Here is a 22,148-nt window from a genome sequence, read left to right as displayed (position 1 = left end):
ACCTGGAGAGGGTGGGGAAGGCTGGGCTGTTCCCGAGTGTACTGTTTCACTTGGAGCTTGTCCTTCTGCATTGCTCTTTAACAAGGAACCAGCACTACGGAGAGGGTTGGAGGTTTGTGATGGGTTGCCCGGAGGGATGGTGCTCCCTGCAAGGCTCAGCAATGGGAAGGTCTTGGGCTGCTGCCTGGCTGTTTTAGGGTAGTTTGCAGGATGAAAGGCGAGCACATAGTTCTTTAAAGTCTTGAAAGCAGAAAGGGTTGGTGCTGGCTGCTGCACTCCTGCATGCTTGTCCACAAATCTTTCCCCAGCAGGCTACAGAGCCAACCTAACAGCTTGTGTGTAAAATGCTAGCACAGACCTTGGGAAGATGGCTGGCCTTAATGTCGGTGTAGCAATGAAAGGACGGAGAATTTCATGCCTTGATGTTCTGTACAGTGTTTCATACATCAATCTCTGGTTTAAAACTCAGATCTCCGTTCTGGTTGGAATGTTATTGACTTCAGCCTCCAGCTGCTGGCTCTTGCATCCCCCCATCTGTTGGCCTAATGCTGGTTTTCCTTTCTGCTCCTCAAAGCTCTCGTGGGCGCTCCCGGAAATCCCACCGCCACCGCCGCTGCCACTCCCGCTCGGAGAGCTCCGACTCCCACTCCCCCAGCTGCCGGAGCAGGTAACGTCACCGCTCCCTGAGCTCAGTGTCCCCAACGCTTCCCTGTGGGCTCAAGGACACGATTGCCATGGCCTGCCTGAGCCACGGGCTCTCTGTGCAGAGCCACGTCCCATTCTGGTAACAGCAGTGTCACGTGCTGGGGGCTGAGATGCTCGTGGTCTCTGCCACAGGAGGATTTTGCTTCGGGGAGCAGTGGCTGCAGCTTTTTGGTCTGACAGTCACTTCTAATCCCCATGGCTGATGATCAGCCCTTGACAGCTGATTCCAGCCTAGTGTCCCTTCCCCAGCCCAAGGGCTCTGTCCTGCTGATGTTCCAGGAAGCCATTAAACATGGTCTTAGAAATGGAAATATATTTGCCCATGGCAATCTATAGCCACTGTCTTTGACCTGATTAAAATCTCTGTCCTGTGGATGACAGGACCTGGGGCCCGCTAAGTGGATGCTGGTGTTAGACCCGGCATCACTGCAACAGCAAGTGGTTTAAACACATCATGAGTTCATGCTTCATGTTCTCTGAAAGCACTTGAACCCACCCCCACTCTCCCACTTCACTCCTTCTAAGTGCTGTGAATTTTCTTATGAAAAGCTGATGATCAGTGGGGGGAGGAATGCAATCAGGAATTGGAGGGGTGCTCACTCAAGAGCAGAGTGTCTTCTCTTGGAGGTGTATCACCATAGGAACATTCTAGGCTGCATAAAGGTATGGCTTGCCTTGAGCCACCATAAAATCATGAGCTGGAGCTGAACTCTGAAGTTAAGGTCCAAAGCCTGGATGCAAAATTATTATTTTTCTTTTAAGATAGAAAAGCAAAACACCCCTTTCTTCCCATTATGACTCTGCAGAGCAATCATGTGGGAGACATTTCCCCACACACAGTGTCCTGGCACAGAGCTGCCAAGGGTTTGTATGGAGCTGGTAACGGGCACTACTGCAATACTAAGGAATAACATTTTGGTTCTTCATGTCTTCTGGAGGCACAGAGCCAGGTCTCGGGAGGAAGGGCGTAAAATACGGCGAAGACACTCCTGGCACCATTCAAAGATCACTGCAAAGAGAAGCTCCTCTGCAGAGGTTCAGGCCAGTCAAAAAGCCAGCCAAACCCTCCCACTCTACAGCTTCCTGTCTCCTAAGGAAGTAGTAAGTATTATACACTGTCCTTCTTTGCTTGAACTAGCCAGAGAAATCTGGGCAAGAACTCGGATATGAAATTTTTATAACTCAATTATAGTGATGTTAGACAAACTTGGTTAAACTGTATTATTAATTCATGGTGCTGTTCTCCAATGTATGTAAAGTCATTCCTTCCTTCAGCACTTTCACACCAAGGGTGGGGCTGGAGAGGGGAAAAACTTACAAGGGCTTTAGCCTATGAATAATGAATTAAGGACATTTAACAAGAAAAAAAAGGTGGCCTCCAGCAAGGATATTTTACAGGAAAGTGTTTGTTATGCAGCCTTTGCTCAGCTGGATGTGGACTTAATTCACTGGTCTTCACATCCAAAAGTTTAGTCCTTCAGGGTAATAAAGGGTATCAAACATATATAAAAGGAACATTTACATTTAATGAGTTGCTGATTATTGGCAGGGGATGTTTTCTGACTATCAGGATCCTTCTAGGATCACTGTTGCTCTGGACTGACAAGCCCAGGGGCCAAATTCAGAACTTATGAGTAGCCCTCATTGATGCTAATGGGAACTGCATGTGCAGCTGAGGGTAAAATCAGAATCAGTGCCTTGGGATATTTTTCCATATACATGGAAAGGGATGATATAATACATGAATTGAGGGAGCAAGAGGTGGAGGGAAATATTAGATACAGATTGATATCAGTCTTCCTTTTCCGTGACATGTTTCCCATTTGTTCCTGGCAGCAGCAAAGCAGAGGTGTGATGCTCTTTGACTGTGGTGTTAGCATCAGATAGGCATTCTGGAGAGATAAATTGCTACATAGGACCGGAGGTAGTGCCGAATCTTGTACTCACATGTGTGGATGTGTAATGCTAGAGGTGTTTTGAGTACAGAGTCCTCCAAGCCCCGAAGTGTTTTTCTCCTTCAGGCCCAGTCATCAGTTGGAAATAGCTCAGCCACACGCAGGAGCTACATCAGATATGAGAGAAATAGTGCCAGCAGGAGGAGAGACTCTACCCACACAGACAGTGTGCCCATCAAAATACCCAGGGATTGTACGTGGGCACAGACAGGCACAAGCTGTCTCTCAGCATTATAGACGTGCCTATTTGCTCTCGTTATAGACGGCTCCTGAGCGTGTGGGGCCATGTGAGTCACTGCTTGGAAAGCCTTATAAGGCAGCGTGGAGAGCAGAACCCGCACACCACACGTTGATGTGTGTGTGCAGGAAAAACAAAGTATGCCATGAGTTGGGGGTGTTGCCCTCTGCCAGCTTGAGAAGGTAGGAATGAGTTTAAGAGCTCCTCCCAGCAACCAACCAGCCAAAGACTGCATCGTGTCACCAGGGTGTTGTTTGGTACAAACTGCGTATTTTACATAAACGCTTTTGAGCCTAAGCCTGGTTTTTAATTAGTACTAGGTTTCCTCTCTCTGAAGCCAGGCTCCCTGAGTCCTGTGAGGCCAACTGCCAGCTGTTCTGTTTCCTGAGAAAGAGTAAACTCTAATTTAAAATTTTAAAAGCTTTAAAATGAGCTAAACTCAAGCATGCTGCACTCCCCTTTCCCCTATTTTCACTTGAGGTAAATGAGCACACAAGCTGCAGGGCAGGAAAAATCAGAGCTTGACAGTTCCAGATGCAGGGAGTGGATGCAAAGTAAAAGTCATCAGGACCCTCCTGTATTCTTTCTAGTGAGGGTTAATAACACAGGCAAATATTTCAGTGACTAAAAGACATCATCACTGATGCAAGCCACTCTTCTCCTTCTGTCCCCAAAAGAAATACAGTCTCCTGGGACAGCATTCAAGAGCATATTTAAGCAGTTGTTTAAATTGAACAAGTTAAGAGCTGCCCCTGAAATTTTTCTGAATAAGATCATTAAATATCATGTACTCAAAACTGGCAAGGGAAAAATGGAGACCTTAAGTCTCATTTATTAATGACTATACACAACCCTTTGATGCCTCTCTTTTTTGTGAGTTAAATTGCTCTATTAATAAGCTTAGTTCTGTCAGACTCCACTTTGTGAGCAGCCTTGATGTGTTCTCGAATGAAACTGTGCTCTCACAGAAAATGCTGATCACATATCAAAAATAAATTACTGGAAAATAAAGGATTTTGTGAAAAAAAAAAAAAAGCCAGAACTGGTATTCAAAAATGCCATGTTTCAGTCCTCTATGAGGGTTGGTTTGTCCCATTCCCCAGCCTTCCATTTGGCCTGGGCTTCCAAATCAAACCATCCTTACCCAGGGAGATGCAGTGTCATATCTCCAAAGGAAAGGGATTGTTCAGGGAGGATCTCAACATACAGAAAAGACCCAGAGAGACAATACACAAACTCCCATGAGGTACTGCTATAGCACTTCCAAAACAAAGGGTTTGCTTTTCAAAACGTTGTTTTTCTTCTGAAAATTTGATGTGCTTAGTTCTAAATTCTGCATTCTCCCTGCACCATTTGTCTTCCTTTGTAACAAAACAGCCACAGTTTCTACCTAGGTCTACTTGGAATTGATGAGGGATAAAGCACACAAAATAATGCCCTGCCCATGCACCTACCTTGCAGCTTCTTTCCCCCTTTATGCATAAGTTGATGCACACACACATGCATGTACACATGCAGAAATACCCCGAAGTTCCTCGCTACTTTTCCTTTTGGCAGTGAATTTCCAAGCTTCTCCCTCTCTTTCTCCTTTAATCCCCTGCAGCTGCAGTAGCCACCTACTGAGCACAGGCTTGTGGGTCTGTGCCTCAGCATGCAGAGGAGCTGTGGGGAATGTGCAGCATTTATTTCTGTACAGAATGCCCCTAACCTGCTGCAGACACTTCATTCCACACCGACACAGATGTAGGACATGCCACTGTGCTTTCAGCTGGCAGTGCAATATAAATACCTGCAGGGCATGGATCTAATTGCCTTTGTTGTTCCTGATGAAGATAACTGCACAATGCATACACTTTCCTTGCCAGCTCCTTTACTTCCACTGTAACTCATTTGTGATGCCACAAATTAACAGAGGCTTGAGCCAGATTTCCAGTGAGGCTCAGTGGGGTATGGCTGGTCCAAATGATGCTGTTTGTCTTTGTGCTCATGTCTGCAGGGAAGTAGAAGGGAAATGCTGTGCAGGGAGTGGGATAACCTGTGCTGGAGGGCTCAGGCAACCTTATGGCAGACCTGCATGTTGGCTTGCTGCTGCTCTCTCTTTTCTAGCCTGGGTTTTGGTTTACATAAGAAAAGCTATTTTTTTGAATGTTAGGCAGCATATTTTTGACAACAAAGAGGGCCCTCGAAGAGCAGAAAGGCAAAACCTTCCATAAATATGGAAGTTGTTCTCTTTTTTCTTGTCCTGTTCTCCACTCTCAGCCAAGGGACTGAGGTTACCCCCGGCTATTGTCTGGCAAATCCACAGCTCATTGCTGGACCAGCAGCTGGGAGGAAGGACAGATGCCTGTAGCCATTGAAGGGGTGAGCATATATCAGGTACCAAAAAAAGGTGGGGGAAGGAAAACCTTTGCTCCAAAGTAATGCCAGCCTGGCCCAAGGTGAAGTGGGGACACCCTGGCCTGTGTCACACAACACTGGCTGCACCCCAGCAGGCAGAAAAGGTCCTTGAAAAGGAACAAACTTTTGCTTGGCATTTTCTGGAGTTTACCCCCAGCAGTGTATCAGTGAGCCAGGCTCTCAGCAGTGTTGCCATCCAGCCCAAATATCCCAAGTTCAGAGCTTGCAGGGGTAGTCCTGTCATTGCCTCCATGCTCTGGGACTCAGCTTAGCCCCTGTGGTAGAGAAGGCCTCACCTTGAACTCTCCATCTAGCCAAAAAAAAAAGGGTATTTTCCCACTCAATATTCCTCGAGTCAGAGATTCATAATTGTGCAGAAAGGGGTTATATTGAATTCCTACAGTATTTCTGGTTTTTATACTCAGTAAGAAGTTGGCTTTTCAGCTGGGGTAGGTTATCAGCAGAGGTGAGCCCGTTTCCCCAGGTGAAAGCCTCCCCCAGCCCCCTGCCCTGGCAGGTGGAGGTACCCCAGGCCCAGCCCAGAGCCTCAATCCCCCTCAAGCAGCCCCTCAGCAGGTGCTGCTCCCTGTGCCGGCGGCTCCTGGCAGATGTTTGCCGGGCCCTCGCCGAGAGCAGGGCTCACCAGGGTCATGGACACAAGTGTTTTATTCCTTTCATTAATACAATGCCCAGAAAAGGAGAGAAAGGGAGACATTATGCTCCTCTGAAAAAGAAATTAACTCTGCTTTGAAGTGAGTTGCAAAACAAAGAGAAAAAAGGCCCAAGTAAGAAATCCTCCAGCTCTAAGTGAGGCTGTGCCACGCTGGGCACTGACAGGTCTCAGTCCCTGTAGGGCTGAGAAAATGTGTAGTCATCTCTCACCCTGGGCCTGTCTGTGGCACAGTAAATGGAGTTGTTCACTTTAATTGGAAGACGAGCAGTGATTGTATTTTTGTAACCTATTAGATCTTGCTGCCTCTTGCTCTGGGACTGCACTCAAAATTACAGTCTGGAATATGAGTGAGGGCCTCATTTCTCTCCCCCTTCATCTTGATTAAATCATGATTTGAAACAGAAAAATCCAATAAAGACATATCTTGGGTTCCCTTGAGGGCAGTGGTAGGTTCCCTGCTGAAAGCTGGAGAAAGCAAAGTTCATGAGATTACTTAATTACCTATTAGAGAAGAGGAGTGAAAATCCAAATGTTCACATAGAGAGAATTAGATTTGTGAAAGAGCAGAATCTTCTAAGACACCCTAGAAAAATAAAAAGCCATTAGAATTCAGAATCACACAGAACAGTGTGAATCAACAGTGTGATTCAAGAGCTTTGTGCAGTGTTTTCAGATGTAGCATTCTGTTTCCATCCTGGGTGGCAGGCATGACTTTCAGAAGCAGTAAAACGGGACCAGAAGCAAAGCCGAGGTCATCAGATGGGGACTGTGGGGAACTGGTCTGAGCAGGCAGGCAAGTCGAGCACCTGAGACTTGTCCTGGCTCTTACTGCAGGACAGCATTTCCCTTAGAGCCTGCAGAAAGCTACTGGCTGCAGCCTGGTACCCCAAGGTGGTGAGGCTGGGAGGCTGCTGTGTCCCCCCTGGTGCCCCCCCTGCCCCATCCAGACCCTCCAGCTGTCACACAGATTACTTGTGAGATATGGATATGTGTGATATGTGGAAATATGTGAGAACTGCATATTTCACTCATATTCTCATGTTGCCTCTTCCTGGAGTGTTGCTGCCACAGATGTTGAGCTACAGAGAAGCTTGTTGATGCCCCCAGTCATTTGACAGATTTTGTGGTGTGCTGACAACAGTTGCTGCTTTTGAAGGTAGACTTCAACCAAGGATCCCAGGTCACAGAGTCAGTCTGAAAATCTATTTTAGAAATGCCAAGAAACTGCTGTAATTCTTGGCTGAAATAATGGCCTTTTGGTTTAGACTGGGAGGGAACAAAAGGAAGGTGTTTGTGCATGTGATGCTGGGGTCAGTGTCCCTTGGAACAGCCCTGTGCCCGCTCCAGGCTTTTCCTACTGCTGCATCTGGGGAGTACCTCACATGGTGGTTTTCTGCCTGTAAATGGAAGGTGATGAAAAAGCTGCTTATCTCTGGGTTAGGGTTCGCTCTAATACAAACCATAACCCATCTTTTAAAAAAATATGTTTGCCATGTTTGAAAGCACAGTTCTGTATCTTCTGGGGTGTGCCTGGGGAGAGTGCAGTGGACCAGATCTCTTTGGGCTCTGGATGTGACATTAGGGTTTCAGAAAGAGTTGGTGAAAAGCAGAGCTGGGTACCTGGCTTTCCTATGCTCCTTTGACATTCCAATTTCTGCTGGAGCTGTAAGGACTGGTAGAGAAGTGCTAGAGCTGAGAAAGAAGCAAGAAGCAGTACCAGATGCTGAAATGAGGACTTGTAATGTGTGTCTCTTCTTGGTTGGGAACAACTGGGAGATGTTTCTGTGTTGAAGATACAAGCTGGCTAGTGAAGAAGGATCACTTCATTTCCCATGTGTGCTGCTGGGGTTCCTGATGCCTCAGAGTTGGGACTGAGCATAACTTAGAAGTTAGTGTGGAATGGGGGAGTCCCCAGCTCCAGTTGCTGGGATGAATTAATTTTTGTCTCTTATCCTAGTAGTAATGTCTCTCTCCCTGGCAACACAGGAAGTACTTGGAGATATTCCAGCTCCACGTGTTTTCAGAGCATGAGGTTGTTGTAGGAAGCCACCATTCCACAGGCCATGCTGAGACCCAGTGTGTGTGTTGGTAGCTCTGCTCTGGTTCAGCACCTGTGTCCGAGTCAGCTGTCCCTGTCCCAGTTAGCACCTCTTGAAGTAGGTTGAGGGCAGCTCTTCCCAGGGACACAGGCAGGAGGGTGGATGTGCAGGTACCATCTGATGGGATGAAGGAGCTCCATGTAAAACATGACACAGGCTGAGTGTCTGCAGCCCCCCTGAGGGTGAGAAAGCCAGAGTGTCCAAGGCTAACCTCTCCAAAGAGACTGGCTCTGTCCCTGCTGTGTGATAGCTGATCCAGGTCTCCTCTGCTCCCTTAGATATTACCAACATTGCAGTGTGGTTTTCTTGGCTCAGAACACTTCAGATTGGTGAGGGCATGACCCAGGTCCCCAGTGTGGACAGCAGGGCATAGAGGGGGGTATTGTGTGCCCCAGAGTGTGGCATGAGGTGTTTGAGGGAGCATAGCTTGCTGGGAACATGTTGGAGGACTATCATGAGTGGGGAGCACTAAACCTGTGTGGACCCTGGACCAAACCTCATGGGTGGGAATGAGGAGAGCAGAGTCTCTGAGTGAAAGAGGAGGAGGCCACATGAGAATGCAGATGTGCAAGGTCTGTGTTTGGCCCTAACTGTCACCCCACTGCAAGGGCAGGTGTTGGCACTAACATAGCCCCACTCCAGTGCTGGTACATCCCTGGACCAGCTTAGGTAAAGGCTAGTGGAGTTAAGACTGAACTATAAAATACTGAAATGATGTAAATCCCCTTGGTGATGCTCAGGGTTCCAGAAAACAGCCTTCCCCAGGGAGGTCCTTGCCTGCCCTGTTCTGTTCAGCAACCCACCAAAACCCAGCCAGGGTATGGCTGGACCCCCACGCAGAGACTGGCCAGGAGCAGGGTTTTCCTCCTTTATTTTTTTCCTTCTTCCCTCACTTGATTTCCCTTTGCCACTTCCATAAAACCCAAGGGGATTTAGTGCAAGCTGCGACTTTTCATCACAAGCCATCAGCCTCCAGGAACGGGCTGGGCAGACTAATTTAAAGCAGAAGGAAACAAAAATTAATAATAAGGGAGACAAGCGAGCAGACAAAAAGCAGTCGTGACATTTGTGTAGAGGAGGCAGCAAACAGTTGGCAGTGTGGATTGAAGAGAGGGTTTATGTTTTTTTCATGTAATTTGAGACTCTAATGATGGACTTATGTTGCCCGCTCTTCCTTTTTTCTTACACCTTACCTACTAAAGGAGGAGTTCTTGATGGGTAAGTGGATGCTATCCGCAAGACACCAGGGAATTTATTAGAGGTCACTTGAGCGCATTAGCTATATCTTCTTCAGGGGGTAAAAAAAGCACACAAACAAGTATCTGTCTACCTTTTATTTCCAAAGGGATTTTTCTTTTTTTCCCTCACCCTCTTTTTTCTTTTTTTTTCTTTTTTTTTTTCCTTTTTTATTTCCAAGTGATAAGCTTGTTTATTTGCCAGTTTTTACTTTGTGCAGAAGCCCTTAATTTGATTTGATTTGGATTTTTGTTGCTTATTTTAGTGACATTCGTTCAGCCGCTTTATTAAGGAAGCTTAAAAATTTCACTCATTTAAGATTTTATTTCTTTTTTCTTTGCAAGGATTATGTAGATTTTGTATGTATATACCCCCCTTTTTTTTTCTCCCCTCTTTAAGGTTAAATAAGGGCTTTGTCCTCTGTTATATTTTTTTTATTTAGTTAGTTAGTTATTTTGATTCTTTGGTTGCCCGCTTACTTTGTTGAACTCTTTTGTTTAACATGAATCGCATGCTGATACTCTTTGCATGATCTCTAAATCTTCCCATTATCATAGCAGGGGGAAAAGAAGTTTCTTCTTACTGTGGATTTCTTTTAGGGATATGTGCTTTTGTTTTCTTCTCCTTTCTTCTTTTTCTTTCTTTCTTTCTTACTTTGTTTCTTTTCTTTCCTTTCTTTTTGTTTCAGTGCATCATGATGGTAAAATTTCTGGGTTTATTTAAAAAAAAAAAAAGCAAAGTAAAACAAAAAAAAACAACCCCCCCCAAAAAAACCATTCAAACAATGCCAAATGGCTTTTTTGCTTTCAGATCTCTCAGTCAGGGTCTTCTGCTGACCTCTTTACCAAAACAGACAGCCCGCCTGGCAACCTAGCCCGCCAGAACGGAGAGTATCATGAATATGACTCAGGAAACGATACTTCCTCCCCTCCCTCCACTCAAACGAGCTCATCCAGGTCAAAGGACAGCCAGGAGAAAAGAAGTCTAGTCCATGATGGCTTTGGCCAAGCCTTCTCGTCCGGGAAGCCCAAACTGGCCAACAGCGATAACAGCTCTGATTCAGGAAATTCCTTCACCAGTTGTTTTTCCCAGACCAAGGGAACAGCTTTGGAAAATCTGTCTCCAGATGCCCAGGGACAAGACCGAAGGTCAGTGATTACCAGTAGCTGCTGCTGGCAGCCAAATACCTGGTGCGTTGTTGCTCTGTATCTCCTGCCCGCTCGCCAGCTGCCATGGTGAGCAGGCAGGGAGGTGTCTGTGGTCTGGAGGCAGGCAGATACCAATCACACCCACGGTCTTGCCAGTCTGGAGTCCAGAACCCAGCAAGGACCAGTATTGTAGCCTGAGGAGGAAGATAAAATCCAGCCATAACATCCCTGGGCTTTGCTTGCGCCGGTGCTTCTGGCTTTAGTGTGGTTAACACAGAGTTTAGGCCTGGGTCAGGTTGTGTCCAAAGCACATTCCTGCTCAGCTGGGCATGGCACATCAAAGAAAAGTTTCACTGGCCTTTCTGGGAACAATCTGAAAGGGGCATCTGGGGATTGACGCGCTACTTCTCCCCCTCTGCCTACTGAGGGGAAGGGAAGCGGGATTTGTTTTCACTAAAACCATTATGGGCTGTTCTTTCACCTGTCCAATGAACCAAATCCAACCTGCCCCTTCCCAGCTCATCCAGGACTGGTCCAGGGTGAAAAGAAAGCATCTCCTGCTAGTGGAGAGCACAGGGAGGGGCGAGTACCTCGCTGGCTGCAGGATAACACAGCAGCAGCACTGGGGCCACAGGGCATCCAGGCTTGGGCAGGAGTCAAACCACCACCCAGTGCTACAGGTCATCCTCAGGAGAGGGGAGTAGCTGCCAGCCTCCAACACTGCCTCCCATTCCTGGAGATTTGCCAGGGGATGTTGGGGATGAGGACACTGAAACTTGGTGGCTGGTACTCAAGGCTGTGCTCAGGCAGTGGTGTTAGGGAACTCTTCCAGCTCAGGCCCTTGGGTCCTAAAGGCTGGAAGTTAGAGCCAGGATGTGGTCTGGGGGTGGGAGCCAGGGGAATGGGTGTTAGGAAGAACAAGCTTCGTTTTTCGGTCAGAGGGTAAAATTTTAGGGCTGTATGTACTTATCACATTGTGACTCCAGCGGGATAACTCTGCCTTCATATGGGTGGAGCTGGGATTGCAGCTGGCCCTGGCTGCTGGGAGGCTGCCTGGCTGCTGGGCTCTTGACCCCAGTTAATTCCCTGGGCGCTTCTGTGCCTAGAAGAGGAGGAATCCATGCAGCACTGTCCAAAGGCAACAGGACATGCCTGCTCAGTGTCCACTCATGCTGCTCCACAGCCAGGCTGGAGCAGAGCCCCCTGCCCTGCCATGCTCTGCCTTTCTCTCACTCCAGCACTTCTCACCTCGCTCCCTGCCCAGGACCTGCACTGCTCACTGGTCTGACCCAGGCTCTGCCAGCCAGATGCCTCTGGTGTGTTGGGCACGGGGCAGATGAGCTGCTCCTTGTGCCGCCTGAGACCTCTTCCACAGCCCTTCCCCGGCACAGCCCAGAGGGTGAGCTCTTGGACTCTGACCCACACACATGAGGTTTCCAGCAACAGCAGCCTGGGGAGCCAAGAGGTCTTTTCTACCCCCAGTTGGGGAATGGGAGGATGGGAGTATTTGTTTGCTGGAGCATGGTGCTCCCCTCAGCCAGGAACCAGTCCCAGTGCAGCCACAGCTTCAAGGAGTGTCCAAACATTTGTTCACAGAGGGTGCCTGTCCTTGTGTCTCAGTTCTTCGGAGGAGAAGAAGCGAAACTTCCCCCCGTCCCCAGCCCACAGCTCCCCGCTCAGGCCATGCTCCCGCAGCGCCTCCTACACCAGCACGGGCAGATCCTCCCCCGGCTCCAGCCGCTCCCGCTCCTCACACCACAAGGCCTCTCCCAGGTACTCCCGAAGCAGGTCCTGCTCTTCGGGAAAGAGGTAAGGCCAGCTGAAATGGCTGTCTCTGTGACCCTGGGCAATGTCTAACTCTTGCTGGCTGGCAGGCTCCTTACAGGGGGAGGTGTGAGAGTTTGGGGGGTGCCTGGGGATCCGCAAGGCTTGGATCTGGCTCACAGAGCTGAGATGAGCCCATGAAATATGAGACATCTCTTCCCCCTCACCCAGGTTTGGAGTAGTCTCGTACAGCCTCAGCCTTCAGCCTCTTTAAGTCTTTGATGTTTCTTTCCTGTCTCCAGGTCTTCCTCACGTTCCCCCAGCTATTCCTCCAAATCCTGCAAAAAAAGTCCTGGGAGTAGGAGTTCAAGGCCTCGTCGGAGCCCCAGTTACTCCCGCTACAGCCGTAGCAGGTACAGCTCTCTACTCGTGATATCTGCTGCCTCAAGCTTTTTCACTGCCTCCATCACTTGGTTGGACTCCAGCACACCTCCTGGTTCTTCCCAGCCCCAGACTGCTCCCTCAGCTTCCTCACTGGGTGCTCTAGTCCTCAGCAATGTGATGAAAGGGAGCAGAGGGTCATGCAGGAAGGCATATGGCAGTATATTGGCCCTCAGTCCAGTGGAGATTTCTCACCATTTATTGCCCCTGAGGTGCTGTTGCAGAGGGAAGAGCCCAGAGATGAGCTGCAGAAAAAATGGATTTTCTGGAGCCAAGGACTGCCTGGCATTGATTCAGGAGGATTTCACACAAAGCACTTTTGGGGGTGGGTTGCTGGGAAGGAGACCTGTTTTATCCTTCGCCTTGAAGCATCATGGTACCTCACAGTCAGAGCATGTGGCAGGTGAAGTGGCTGTCCCTCAGCTCCGAGCCCTTGCAGGGGACAGCTGTGCAGCCAGGAGTGCACAGCTCTGCTCAGTGGTGTGTGCCACGGCCTCATCCCAGTGAGAGATGCCTCACGGGAAAACCCAGGGAGTGCCCCTCTCTGTCATGCTGGTGTGAATGGTGGGCAGAGCATGAGGCTCTGTCTGGGTCTGCCCACCCAGGAGAGGAGCTCATGTCAGAGAGGGATCTGACTGCAGCAGGGAATGACACTCTGCTTTTCAGAGTCACGGCTCTCCCAAAGATTGTCAGGCCCTGGGAAGTGCCCCTGTTGCCAGGGCAGATGCCAGGTACCCTTGGGCTGGCACTCACAGCCCTGCAGAGGGAAACACGGTCCAGGCACTCTCTGCTCCCTCCACACTCCTCAGAAAACACACATCTCCAGCTCAGTCCTAGGGGTGCCTTTGGGCGGGTTTTTCTGGTATCATCACTGCTGCTGTGAACATTTTGCACCCTTAAAATCATACATTCCCAAGGTCGATTCTTGCAAGCTGTGACAATCCCTGTGCTACTGAGGAGAACATTTCTTGCACGGAAGGATCAGGCAGGCTCTTGACCTGTAACGTGTTGCTTTGCAGATGGCACTGAGCGGGGTGTATGAAGTCAGCCACGCTCCACAGAAGGGCCTGTACTGACGTGTACGGGAATTTAACAAAAGAGAAAACCATAGCAACACCGGCACTCCTTCTGGCGAGCCATGAGGAGCCCTGCAGGGATTCGGGGCCGGGGCCCTCGGCTCACGTGGGGCCTTCTGGCAGGGCTGTTCCTGCTGGCAGGGCTGTGAGTGCCAGCTCCGGCAGCATGGCCAACAAGAGCAATTTTACAGAGCTAAATACAGAGCACACCCACAGACACGGGTCCCTGTAAGCCATCTTAGCTTGGCAGTGCAGAGCCACCGTAAGACACTGCTGGAACCCCCAGACACAATTAGTGGTGTCCATCTGTCCAGCTAGATGAGTGTCTCTCTGTCCAGCTACATGAGAGCTCAGGGCTGATGCCACCAGAACACTTAGAGTGGTCCCTTTTGGACATGAGTGCCCTCCACTCAATGGGTCATTTCCTCCACTTCCCAAATCCACCCACAAAACTGTCACCCAGCAGTGACAGTTCACAACCTGTGCCTTCCCCAGGGACCGTGAGCGAGAGCACAAGTACAGCTCCAGTGAGAAGGAGTCGCACCGGGAGCGTGACCGGCAGCGTCGGCGCCGCTCCTACTCCCCCCTGAGGAAACGCCGGAGGGACTCTCCCAGCCACCTCGAAGCTCGGCGCATCACAAGGTGAGGGGATGCTGCCCCATCCTTTGGACACGGGCTCAGCTGGCGCTTGCCAGAGGGATGTGGGCTGTCCTTGGGTCCTGGCCCTTGCCAGAGGAGGTTTCTCAGGTTTCCCTGAGCCTGATCAGCCGGCCCTTCCACCCCTCCCAGAGCTTGGGGATTTCTAGCTAGAGGCAGAGGGAGGATTGGAGGGGGAGGGTGCCTCATTTACAACAGCTGAAGGAAAAAGGATGCAGTCAGAGCAGGGACTCAGGTGCCAGGAGCATCTCCTCACAGGTTTTTATTTCATCCTTCCCTGTGGTAGATGTCCCACACTGTAGAAAGGCAAATATTGACTCCAACGTTCATGCTCAGGGCTCTTTGGGACAACATCAAGCAGAGCCCTGCCTCAGATTTCATGCTTGGGATGTTCCCCAGGGCTGTGGGTGTGGGTGGTTTGAATCCCAAGGCCCATCAGCTACCTGATCTTTTCCTTTTAAGCAAACACAGTCACATTTCTGGGAGTGTTGTGCAGAGCAAACAGTGCTCTTTGGGGATTTTGGCAGTAAATCTGTCCTTGTGTTGCTGGTAACCCGTGTCTCTCTGTCCCCACAGTGCCCGCAAACGCCCCATCCCCTACTACCGTCCCAGCCCCTCCTCCTCCAGCAGTGCCAGCAGCTATTCCTCCTGGTACAGCAGCTTCAGCCGCTCCCCGAGCCGAAGCCGGAGCTACTCCAGCTACCGGACGAGCCGGAGCCGAAGCTGGAGCAGCAGCAGCGCCGAGGGCAGGAGCCGCAGCCGGAGTTCGGGCCCCAGGAGCAGCCGCAGCAGGAGCAGGAGCTATGACTCAGGAGCCAGCTCCGACAGCCTGCGTCGTTAGGGAGTGCCGCTGGTGGCTGACACCGTGTGCCGGCGGCCCCTCCAGATTCCTGGCATTCTCCGCTTCCTTCCCACCTACCTGGCCATCGATAGCAATCATCCCCGATACTGATGTGGTGGCAGTGCCGGGTCCCCCTTCCCCGGTTCAGAGTAAGAGCCCTGGAGCGCCTGATGCAGCCCCTTCGTTCTGCCATGGAGTGGGTGGATCAGTCCCAGCTCCCTGTGCCAGGGCTGGAAGAAGGGTCGGTGCTTTACAGAGGGTCTGTCACGACAGACCTGCTCCATCTTCCCTGATGCTCCCGTCTCTCCATCGCTGCCGCTCTCCAAAGCACTACCAGCTGTTCCAAAGGAAAGAACTCAGCTCCAGGAACCAACAAATTAACTTCTGTTGGAGGAAGAGACCCAGTTAGGGAGGAGTTTGCTGGAAAGCTTCTGAGATGAGGGGGGTGACCTGTCCCCATCAAGGCAAATATCAGGTCCTTTGGGTCTCTCCTCCAGAGTAGCTGCCCACTCTGTAACAGGCCTTTTCCATAAGAAAATATTTATTTATTGCCACTCAGCCAGGCCCTGCTATAATAGAAGGCTAGAAGTCTCTCCTGACGTAATTCCCAGGGACAAAAAGGGCTGTTTGCTCTTTCTCCTGCCCTTTCCTACCCAGTAACCACACCTTTTGCAGGGTTGTTTTATCCCCCCAGTGCTGACTTGCTTGCAAGTGGCCTGCTGAGGTCTGAAGCAGACATGGGGCTGGTGGGGTACAAGGTAGAGGGGAGCTGCTGCCATGCTGCACTCTGAGGGCCAGGCAGTGGCATGAGAGACAGGGGCCACGTGGTTCCCTTCTTGGAGGAAGCCTCGTGCAGTTTGGGTTCAGGTTTTTCTAAAGGGAGCATTGCCCTTGGAGTGGAACCATAGGGAGGTATGGAGACAGCCTGGTTGTGGGGTACAGTGAGAGCACACAGGGTTAAAAGGGCATTGCACGAGCCAGGGGACCCCAAACCCCTTTCCTGAAACACGCAGTAGTTTTAAGCAGGATTTCAGGAAACCATTTCTCCTTGAGCCCCTCAGGCTGCCCTGAGGCAGGACCAGCAGCACAGTAGTGCTGGTGCCAGGCTGCAGCAGGGTTTACTCGTGGCCCAGTTTGTCACCGGGAGGCCAGAGCAGTGCAAGGGGACAGGAAGGGCCCCCCACTAATTGCCTGTTTTTCCAGGGAGCCGCAGGCAGCGGCAGGAGGGCCCTGCCTGCCTGGCCTCCCTGGGCCCTGGGGTTTTGTCTCCCTGCCAGCCCAGCTGCCTGCGCAATTACTGTGTTTTGCCGGGTAACAAAGGCTTCTCCCAGCACAGGCTGAGCTGGTGCCGAGGAGTTTATTTCTCTTACAACACCTGGGTGCTTAGAGACGCTAATTTGGACTTCCCTCCCTCCCTTTTTCCATCCCCTCCCCTTCCATCCTGCCTGATTATTAACGAGTTTGGGCTTAATGAGTCAAGGAGGTGTGTTGTTTAAGTGTCACAGAAAAGGGCTGAGTGGAGCCACCATCTGCGGGAGGAGGAGAGGGGGTAGAAAGGAATGCAACCCTCCCCCATCTAAAGAGCTACCTACAGCCCCCCCAGTGCCGCTGGCAGCAGGAAAAGGGCCAAAGCAGCAAGTGGAAGAAAGCCAAGTGCCACAAGGTGTTGTGGTGGAGATGGATGATCGCCTCAGCAAGCCTATAAACCTGTTACCTGTTGAAAAGTACAGCAGTGAGGGCTGGAATTCCACCTGGGTGGTAAAAGGGGAAGTTTTATGCCAGGCGTCTCTTTCCCCGTCTCCTTCCTACTGCTGGTTCCCCTTGTCCTGTGCCTTCAACACCCAAAGTCCCCCTTTTTCCCAGACCCTGATCCCCAGCCTTGCTCTCTGTAGGTAATGTTAGGGTGAGGATGGCTGAGGCAGAGAGGTGGGCACTGTTGTAGTTGGTGGTTTGCTAGGGACATATCTGTCTCCTGGGACGACACTTTCTAGGACAGAGAGAGAAGCATTCCTTGTAGGGCTGAGCAAATGCTCCAGGGCTGTAGTTGAGGGATCAAAGACAGGGTGTTCTTGCAGTGGGGTGCCACTGCCTTCCCTCCTGTGCTGGCCCTGACAGTGGCCCCTTGGCCACCTTCTGCAGTGAGCTCCCTCTCAAAAGGGCTGAAAACCTCACAGTTCTTCCCCAAAGAGTCTTTCCCAGTCTGATGCTGAAATACCCTGTCCTTCTGCTCCCAGGGAAGATCCGAAGGCAGTGATGGGAGCTCAGATCCCAGCTTTACCAGTGTTTCAGGAGCAGCCTCCCGCCCCTTGGCACCCCGTAACGCACACATGCAGCTGTAGCAAGGAAGCATCGAGCCAGAAGATCCAAAATTAAGAAGCAAAAGAGGAGGGGCTTTGTGCAACTGGTGTAAATACCAAACACACATCGTGGCTGGGGTCGGACAATGGAAGCACCACACCAGGATCAGCAGCATCCACTCACCATGGGACAGGAGATGACCCTGAGGGTTGCACAGGGTCATCTGTCCAGCTGATCCATGTTTCAAGGACTGCATCTGCCTGGACAGTCCATGGCAGCTAAACGTTCCTGGGGTTTCCCAAGCAGACTTGCATTGGATTGAACCTCCTAAATTATTTATTTATTTATTAATTATTATTATTATTATTCTATTTTTAATTCTATGTCAGAATGGATGCAAGTGGTCACCGTTACCAGTATTTATTTATTCTTTTTTTTTTTTGAACATTAAGTTATTTTCGGATTTGTTTGTTTGTTTGAATGTATCCATGCTGCCGGTCTCATGTAAAGGTTTACAGCTCTGGCCCCTCTTGCTGAGGTGGCTGCAGGAGTGACAGTCACTCCTGCTGCCAACGTGTCCCTTTGTGCTCTCTGGAGCAGGGCAGACAGAGGGACGCAGGGCAGAGCTGTGTGTTCTCATGTTAAAAACTAGAGTCTCTCATTAGATTTGTGCAGGAATGTGATGGATGTGAGCATACAGACGGGTGTAGGAGCTGCCAGAGGTGATGGCGAGGGTCTGCGGGCCGGCTGAGCCCCGGGGTGTTGGCAGTGCTGCGAGGGGAAGGCTCTCCCGGGCCGTGCTCGCGCCGGCCGGGTGCCAGTTGGCTGCTGTGCTGTTTCCCTTGGCTCCGCAGCCGGTGCTCAACCCGAAACCAATCTGCTCCACAGAGGCGCTGCTGGTTTCCCTGGGAGGATGCCGTCGCCAGGACTCCCCTGCTGTGTTTATCCCTGCGCGGTGACCCACCCATGGGAAAACTAAAGAAATGAGACTGTGAGAGACTGATCCCTGCGGAAGGTCCTTGCAAAATCCAGTCTCTCGTGACGGACCGGAGCGAGTCTGTGTGTGTGTACGTATGTATGTGCACATGTGCATATACGTGTGAGTTTCCCTTGGTCAAGGTATTTATTTTTTAACTTATTTAAGATTTTTAGTACAACCTGGAACATCACCCTCCCTTGTCAGTGGACAACTGGGGTTTCTGTGAGTTTGTGTGAAGCCCATGAGCTTTTCTGTCTCTGTGCCTTTTGCCAGTGCTTTTTTTTTTTTTTTAAATTCTCTCATTTGTTGCTTTTATGGATTTTTGCTCTGAATCCAACATCTCAGATTGCTGCAGGTGCTCTCTGCAAAGAGCAAGTTCATCTGCTGGAAAAGCAACTTGGTCATTTTGATGTTGGTGAATCGCTGCTCACCTGTGGTCAGACACACAAGGGATGTCCAAGGCTGGCCATAGCATCAGGAAAATGCTGGGAAGCAAAGATAAGGGATGTTTCAAAGCACTGTTCTGTTTGTTCTTTTCTTCATGGCTTACAGCACTCAGCTGAGCTTTGCTTTATGTTGACTGCAACTTTCTCAATGTTTTTGTTGTTTTGGGGACTGAATTTGTACCAAATTTGTCTGCAACAGCCAATCATTGTTATTTTGCTATGCATTGTACATATATTGAACAGGCTGAGAGGACTTGGCCTCTATTTAATATTTATTTCTTCTATTTATTAAGCATTAATTTAAAAAAGCTATTTGGACCATGCTGTTGGGTCTATGAAGGAAGGAGCCTTTGAGGTGTTGCCATATATGTTGGAGAGAAACAGGCAAATGGGGCTCATTTGGACTTCACCATCAGTGATTTAGGGAAGAGCCTCATTGTGATAGAGATGGGCAAGGCAGCTGAAAATTCTCCATCTCCCTGGACCAGCTCCTGTTGGCAAATCACATCTGCTGGGAAAGGTGCAGGGCATTCAGAGGTGACAGGCCAGCTCTTGTGGAGGAATAACCCTGCTCCTCTTCCTCTGCCATGTGGAATAGGGCTGCTTGGATCACCAAAGATCCCTGGAGATCTCTGATCTCCTGCTGCTGGTCGCCTCTTCCCTCTGGGAGAGGGGAATACTTGTCACCTTTGCATCAATGATGAGGAAGAGGATAGGGTTGAAGTGACTGGCTGTGGTCTCTACCAGGAAGGCAGGATGTCCACACTACCCCATCCTGAGACCTTTGTGCCATGTCCTGCTTTTCCCCCTTCCCTGAGCTTTGTGCCAGAAGCAGTAGCTTTGCCCAGGTGGGAGCTCAGGAAAGGTGGCCAGGGGCAGGACTGGGGAGGTCTCTGCTGTTGTTTCCAACACAAGCAGAGCTTGCTGCAGGCATCCTGCCCCAGCTTTGGAAAGAGCATGGGATGTGCTAAAAATCACGATCTGCCCCAGTGTCCTCTTTCCCCGAGTGGGAGGTGTTTGTGCTCCATGGGCAGAGATGCCTGTGGTGGTGGAGTGTGGATGTGGCTCTGGCATTGATACATGCGCAGTGCTGGGCTGTTCCCAGGGAGCTGGCTGGGAGCTGCCGGGTGCTCAGCCTTGGGGCAATTGGGATATTGGTCTGAGAAAAGGACAGATTCAGGTGCCTAAGTGAAGACTTTGCCCTTTAGTGTCCAGTGGGGTTTTATTACCTCTTTACCAGAGAACAAATAATTGTCATGACTTTGCTGCTACCTGGAAGTTTGCACATGACTGGGAGGGTCTCTGAAGCACCGGTACATCTGCTGTTGTAGCAACAGCATCGTGGTCAAGCATCCCAACTTTTGGGCTACTGCCTAAAGAAAAACACCCTGATCCTCACAGGCCTGGGACAGCTCTCTGCCTTCGAAACCCAGGGAATGAGAAGCTCTAGAACAAAAGCCAAGGCATGAGAAAAGCCGCGAGGGAAACGGTGTCTCTGTTTTCTCGCCTGTTGGTCGATTCCACACCAAATGACATTGGTGCATCTGTTCGTTTGAGTTTGTTGTAAAGCTCCCCTTGCTCTCCATCAACATGTGTTCTGTATCCTTTAGTCTTCCTGGGTGTTTGAGTTGTTAGCCTGGTTAGAAAAAGGTTCCAATAAAGGTTCAGACAGTATTTCCTTTGCATCACAGCCCTGTTTGTCATGTTCCTTTTGGATCCAACTGTGAGCGGTGGGATATTTTGGGTTGTTTCAGCTGCCTCCACTCCCAGCTGCTGAGGACTGGCTCCTCAGGGCACTGGCTGAAGAAAAAAAAGTTGTGGGCTAGTATTTCTGGCAGCTCTCCTTTCCCTGCTGGGCCAGGCCTCTGCTGCCCTTTGCCAGGCATTTTGGATCCCCCCACCCTATTCAGGCATGGGAAGTCCAAGCCAGAAATCCATCCATCTCTCCATGGAGGTCACTGTTGGGCTCAGCATTGCTCTCCTTTGGGCTGTGCCTTTCCCTGCTTGCACAGCTCTTGCTCCAAGCCCTGCACAGAGCTCCTCCCATGGTCACCTTCTTGCCAGGAAGCAGAGGCAACCGGGATTGTTCAGCACCCTCACTTTGGGGTGTGCCCCTGGACTGGCTGGAAGCCCCACAGGGGAGCAGCAGCACTGGGTCAGGTCCCCATGCTGTCCCCAACAGGGCTCAGATGGGCACCCAGGAAAGGTCTGGCCGTGGCACAGGGGGACCTTGGGAACACAAGGCAGCATCCCCAGGTCACTCAGAGGAGAAGGGAGGCTGCAAGGGCACTTATGTTTCCCAGAACTGATGTCGTGGGGTGGCTCAGCACTGGGAGGCAGTCGGGAGGTTTGGAGTGACAACAGGAGCTAAATTGGGATGGCCCAGAGCGGGTGGGAGGGGACGTGTGACTAAAGGGGATGAACGAGGCGACAGGCAGAATTCCTGGCCGGGGAGGGAGAATGGCCTGGAGCTATGTGGGAAAAATGTGGGACTGGGGATGTTGTGAGGCTCCTGGAAACACAGCAGGATCATGGGGCTGCCCGAAACATCCTCGGGGCTTGTCCCCCTCTCCCAGTGCTCTGGTGTTTGCCAGAGCAGGTGCAGATGTCAGTGCTGGAGTGACCCTACTGCCCAGCCACGGTGAGAGGTGTCCTGCTCAGCTCAGGATCAGTGCGTGGCCACGTCCCACAGGACCCCCTACTGTCACCCGTGGGCAGCAAGAGCCCCCAGCCAGGCAGGAGCAGCCAGGCAGGAGAAGGGCATGGAGGGGGATGCTCAGCTTCTCTGCTGGCAGCTGCCTCCCTGCACCAGGGGTGCTCAGCCAGCACCTGGGACCTCCCCAGGCATCTCCAGGCATCCCCCTCGGACCCCAGGGAGACCCTTGTGATACCGGCTGTCTCCACAGAAGGGGAGGAAGCTCTGTCCCGGCCCAGAAGAGGCAGCTCCCCGCCCCCAGCGATGTCACGTCTGTGCAGCGTCATTAATGCCACGGAGTGACCAGTGGCTGAATCTCTGCGCGGCCTGCGCTGCATTAAAGTCTTCCTGCTGCAATTAGTTCCATCAAGTCCATTAGAAAAATTGCAGATGCTGGAGAGACGGAGCATGAGGCAGAGCCAGGATGCGGCAAGAGGAAGTTCTTCCGTATCCAACATGACCCTCATTGATCACATCCCACCCTCCAGCGCATCCCATTG

The 22,148-nt window shown here is 50.8% G+C and overlaps 1 protein-coding gene across 2 annotated transcripts in view; it reads left to right on the top strand.

Annotated features, from left to right (window-relative positions):
- SRRM4 (serine/arginine repetitive matrix 4) overlaps positions 1-20,643 on the top strand; it is a 48,501-nt gene extending 27,858 nt beyond the window's left edge. Inside the window, exons 6-12 of one of the 2 annotated variants that reach the window (XM_027696741.1) lie at positions 575-667; positions 1,650-1,806; positions 10,114-10,451; positions 12,048-12,260; positions 12,518-12,628; positions 14,228-14,374; positions 14,966-20,643. In XM_027696741.1, coding sequence (XP_027552542.1) covers positions 575-667; positions 1,650-1,806; positions 10,114-10,451; positions 12,048-12,260; positions 12,518-12,628; positions 14,228-14,374; positions 14,966-15,230 — 1,324 coding nt within the window. In that variant the 3' untranslated portion in view covers positions 15,231-20,643. Of the gene's footprint in view, positions 1-574; positions 668-1,643; positions 1,807-10,113; positions 10,452-12,047; positions 12,261-12,517; positions 12,629-14,227; positions 14,375-14,965 lie in introns of both variants that reach the window. The other variant, XM_027696740.1, reaches the window with a different exon arrangement.
- Positions 20,644-22,148: the final 1,505 nt, after the last annotated feature.

The sequence above is a fragment of the Neopelma chrysocephalum genome, unplaced genomic scaffold (assembly GCF_003984885.1).
Source record: "Neopelma chrysocephalum unplaced genomic scaffold, ASM398488v2 Primary Assembly neopelma1_116, whole genome shotgun sequence".
NCBI classification, from domain to species: domain Eukaryota; kingdom Metazoa; phylum Chordata; class Aves; order Passeriformes; family Pipridae; genus Neopelma; species Neopelma chrysocephalum.
This window is presented reverse-complemented; position numbering and strand designations above follow the sequence as displayed.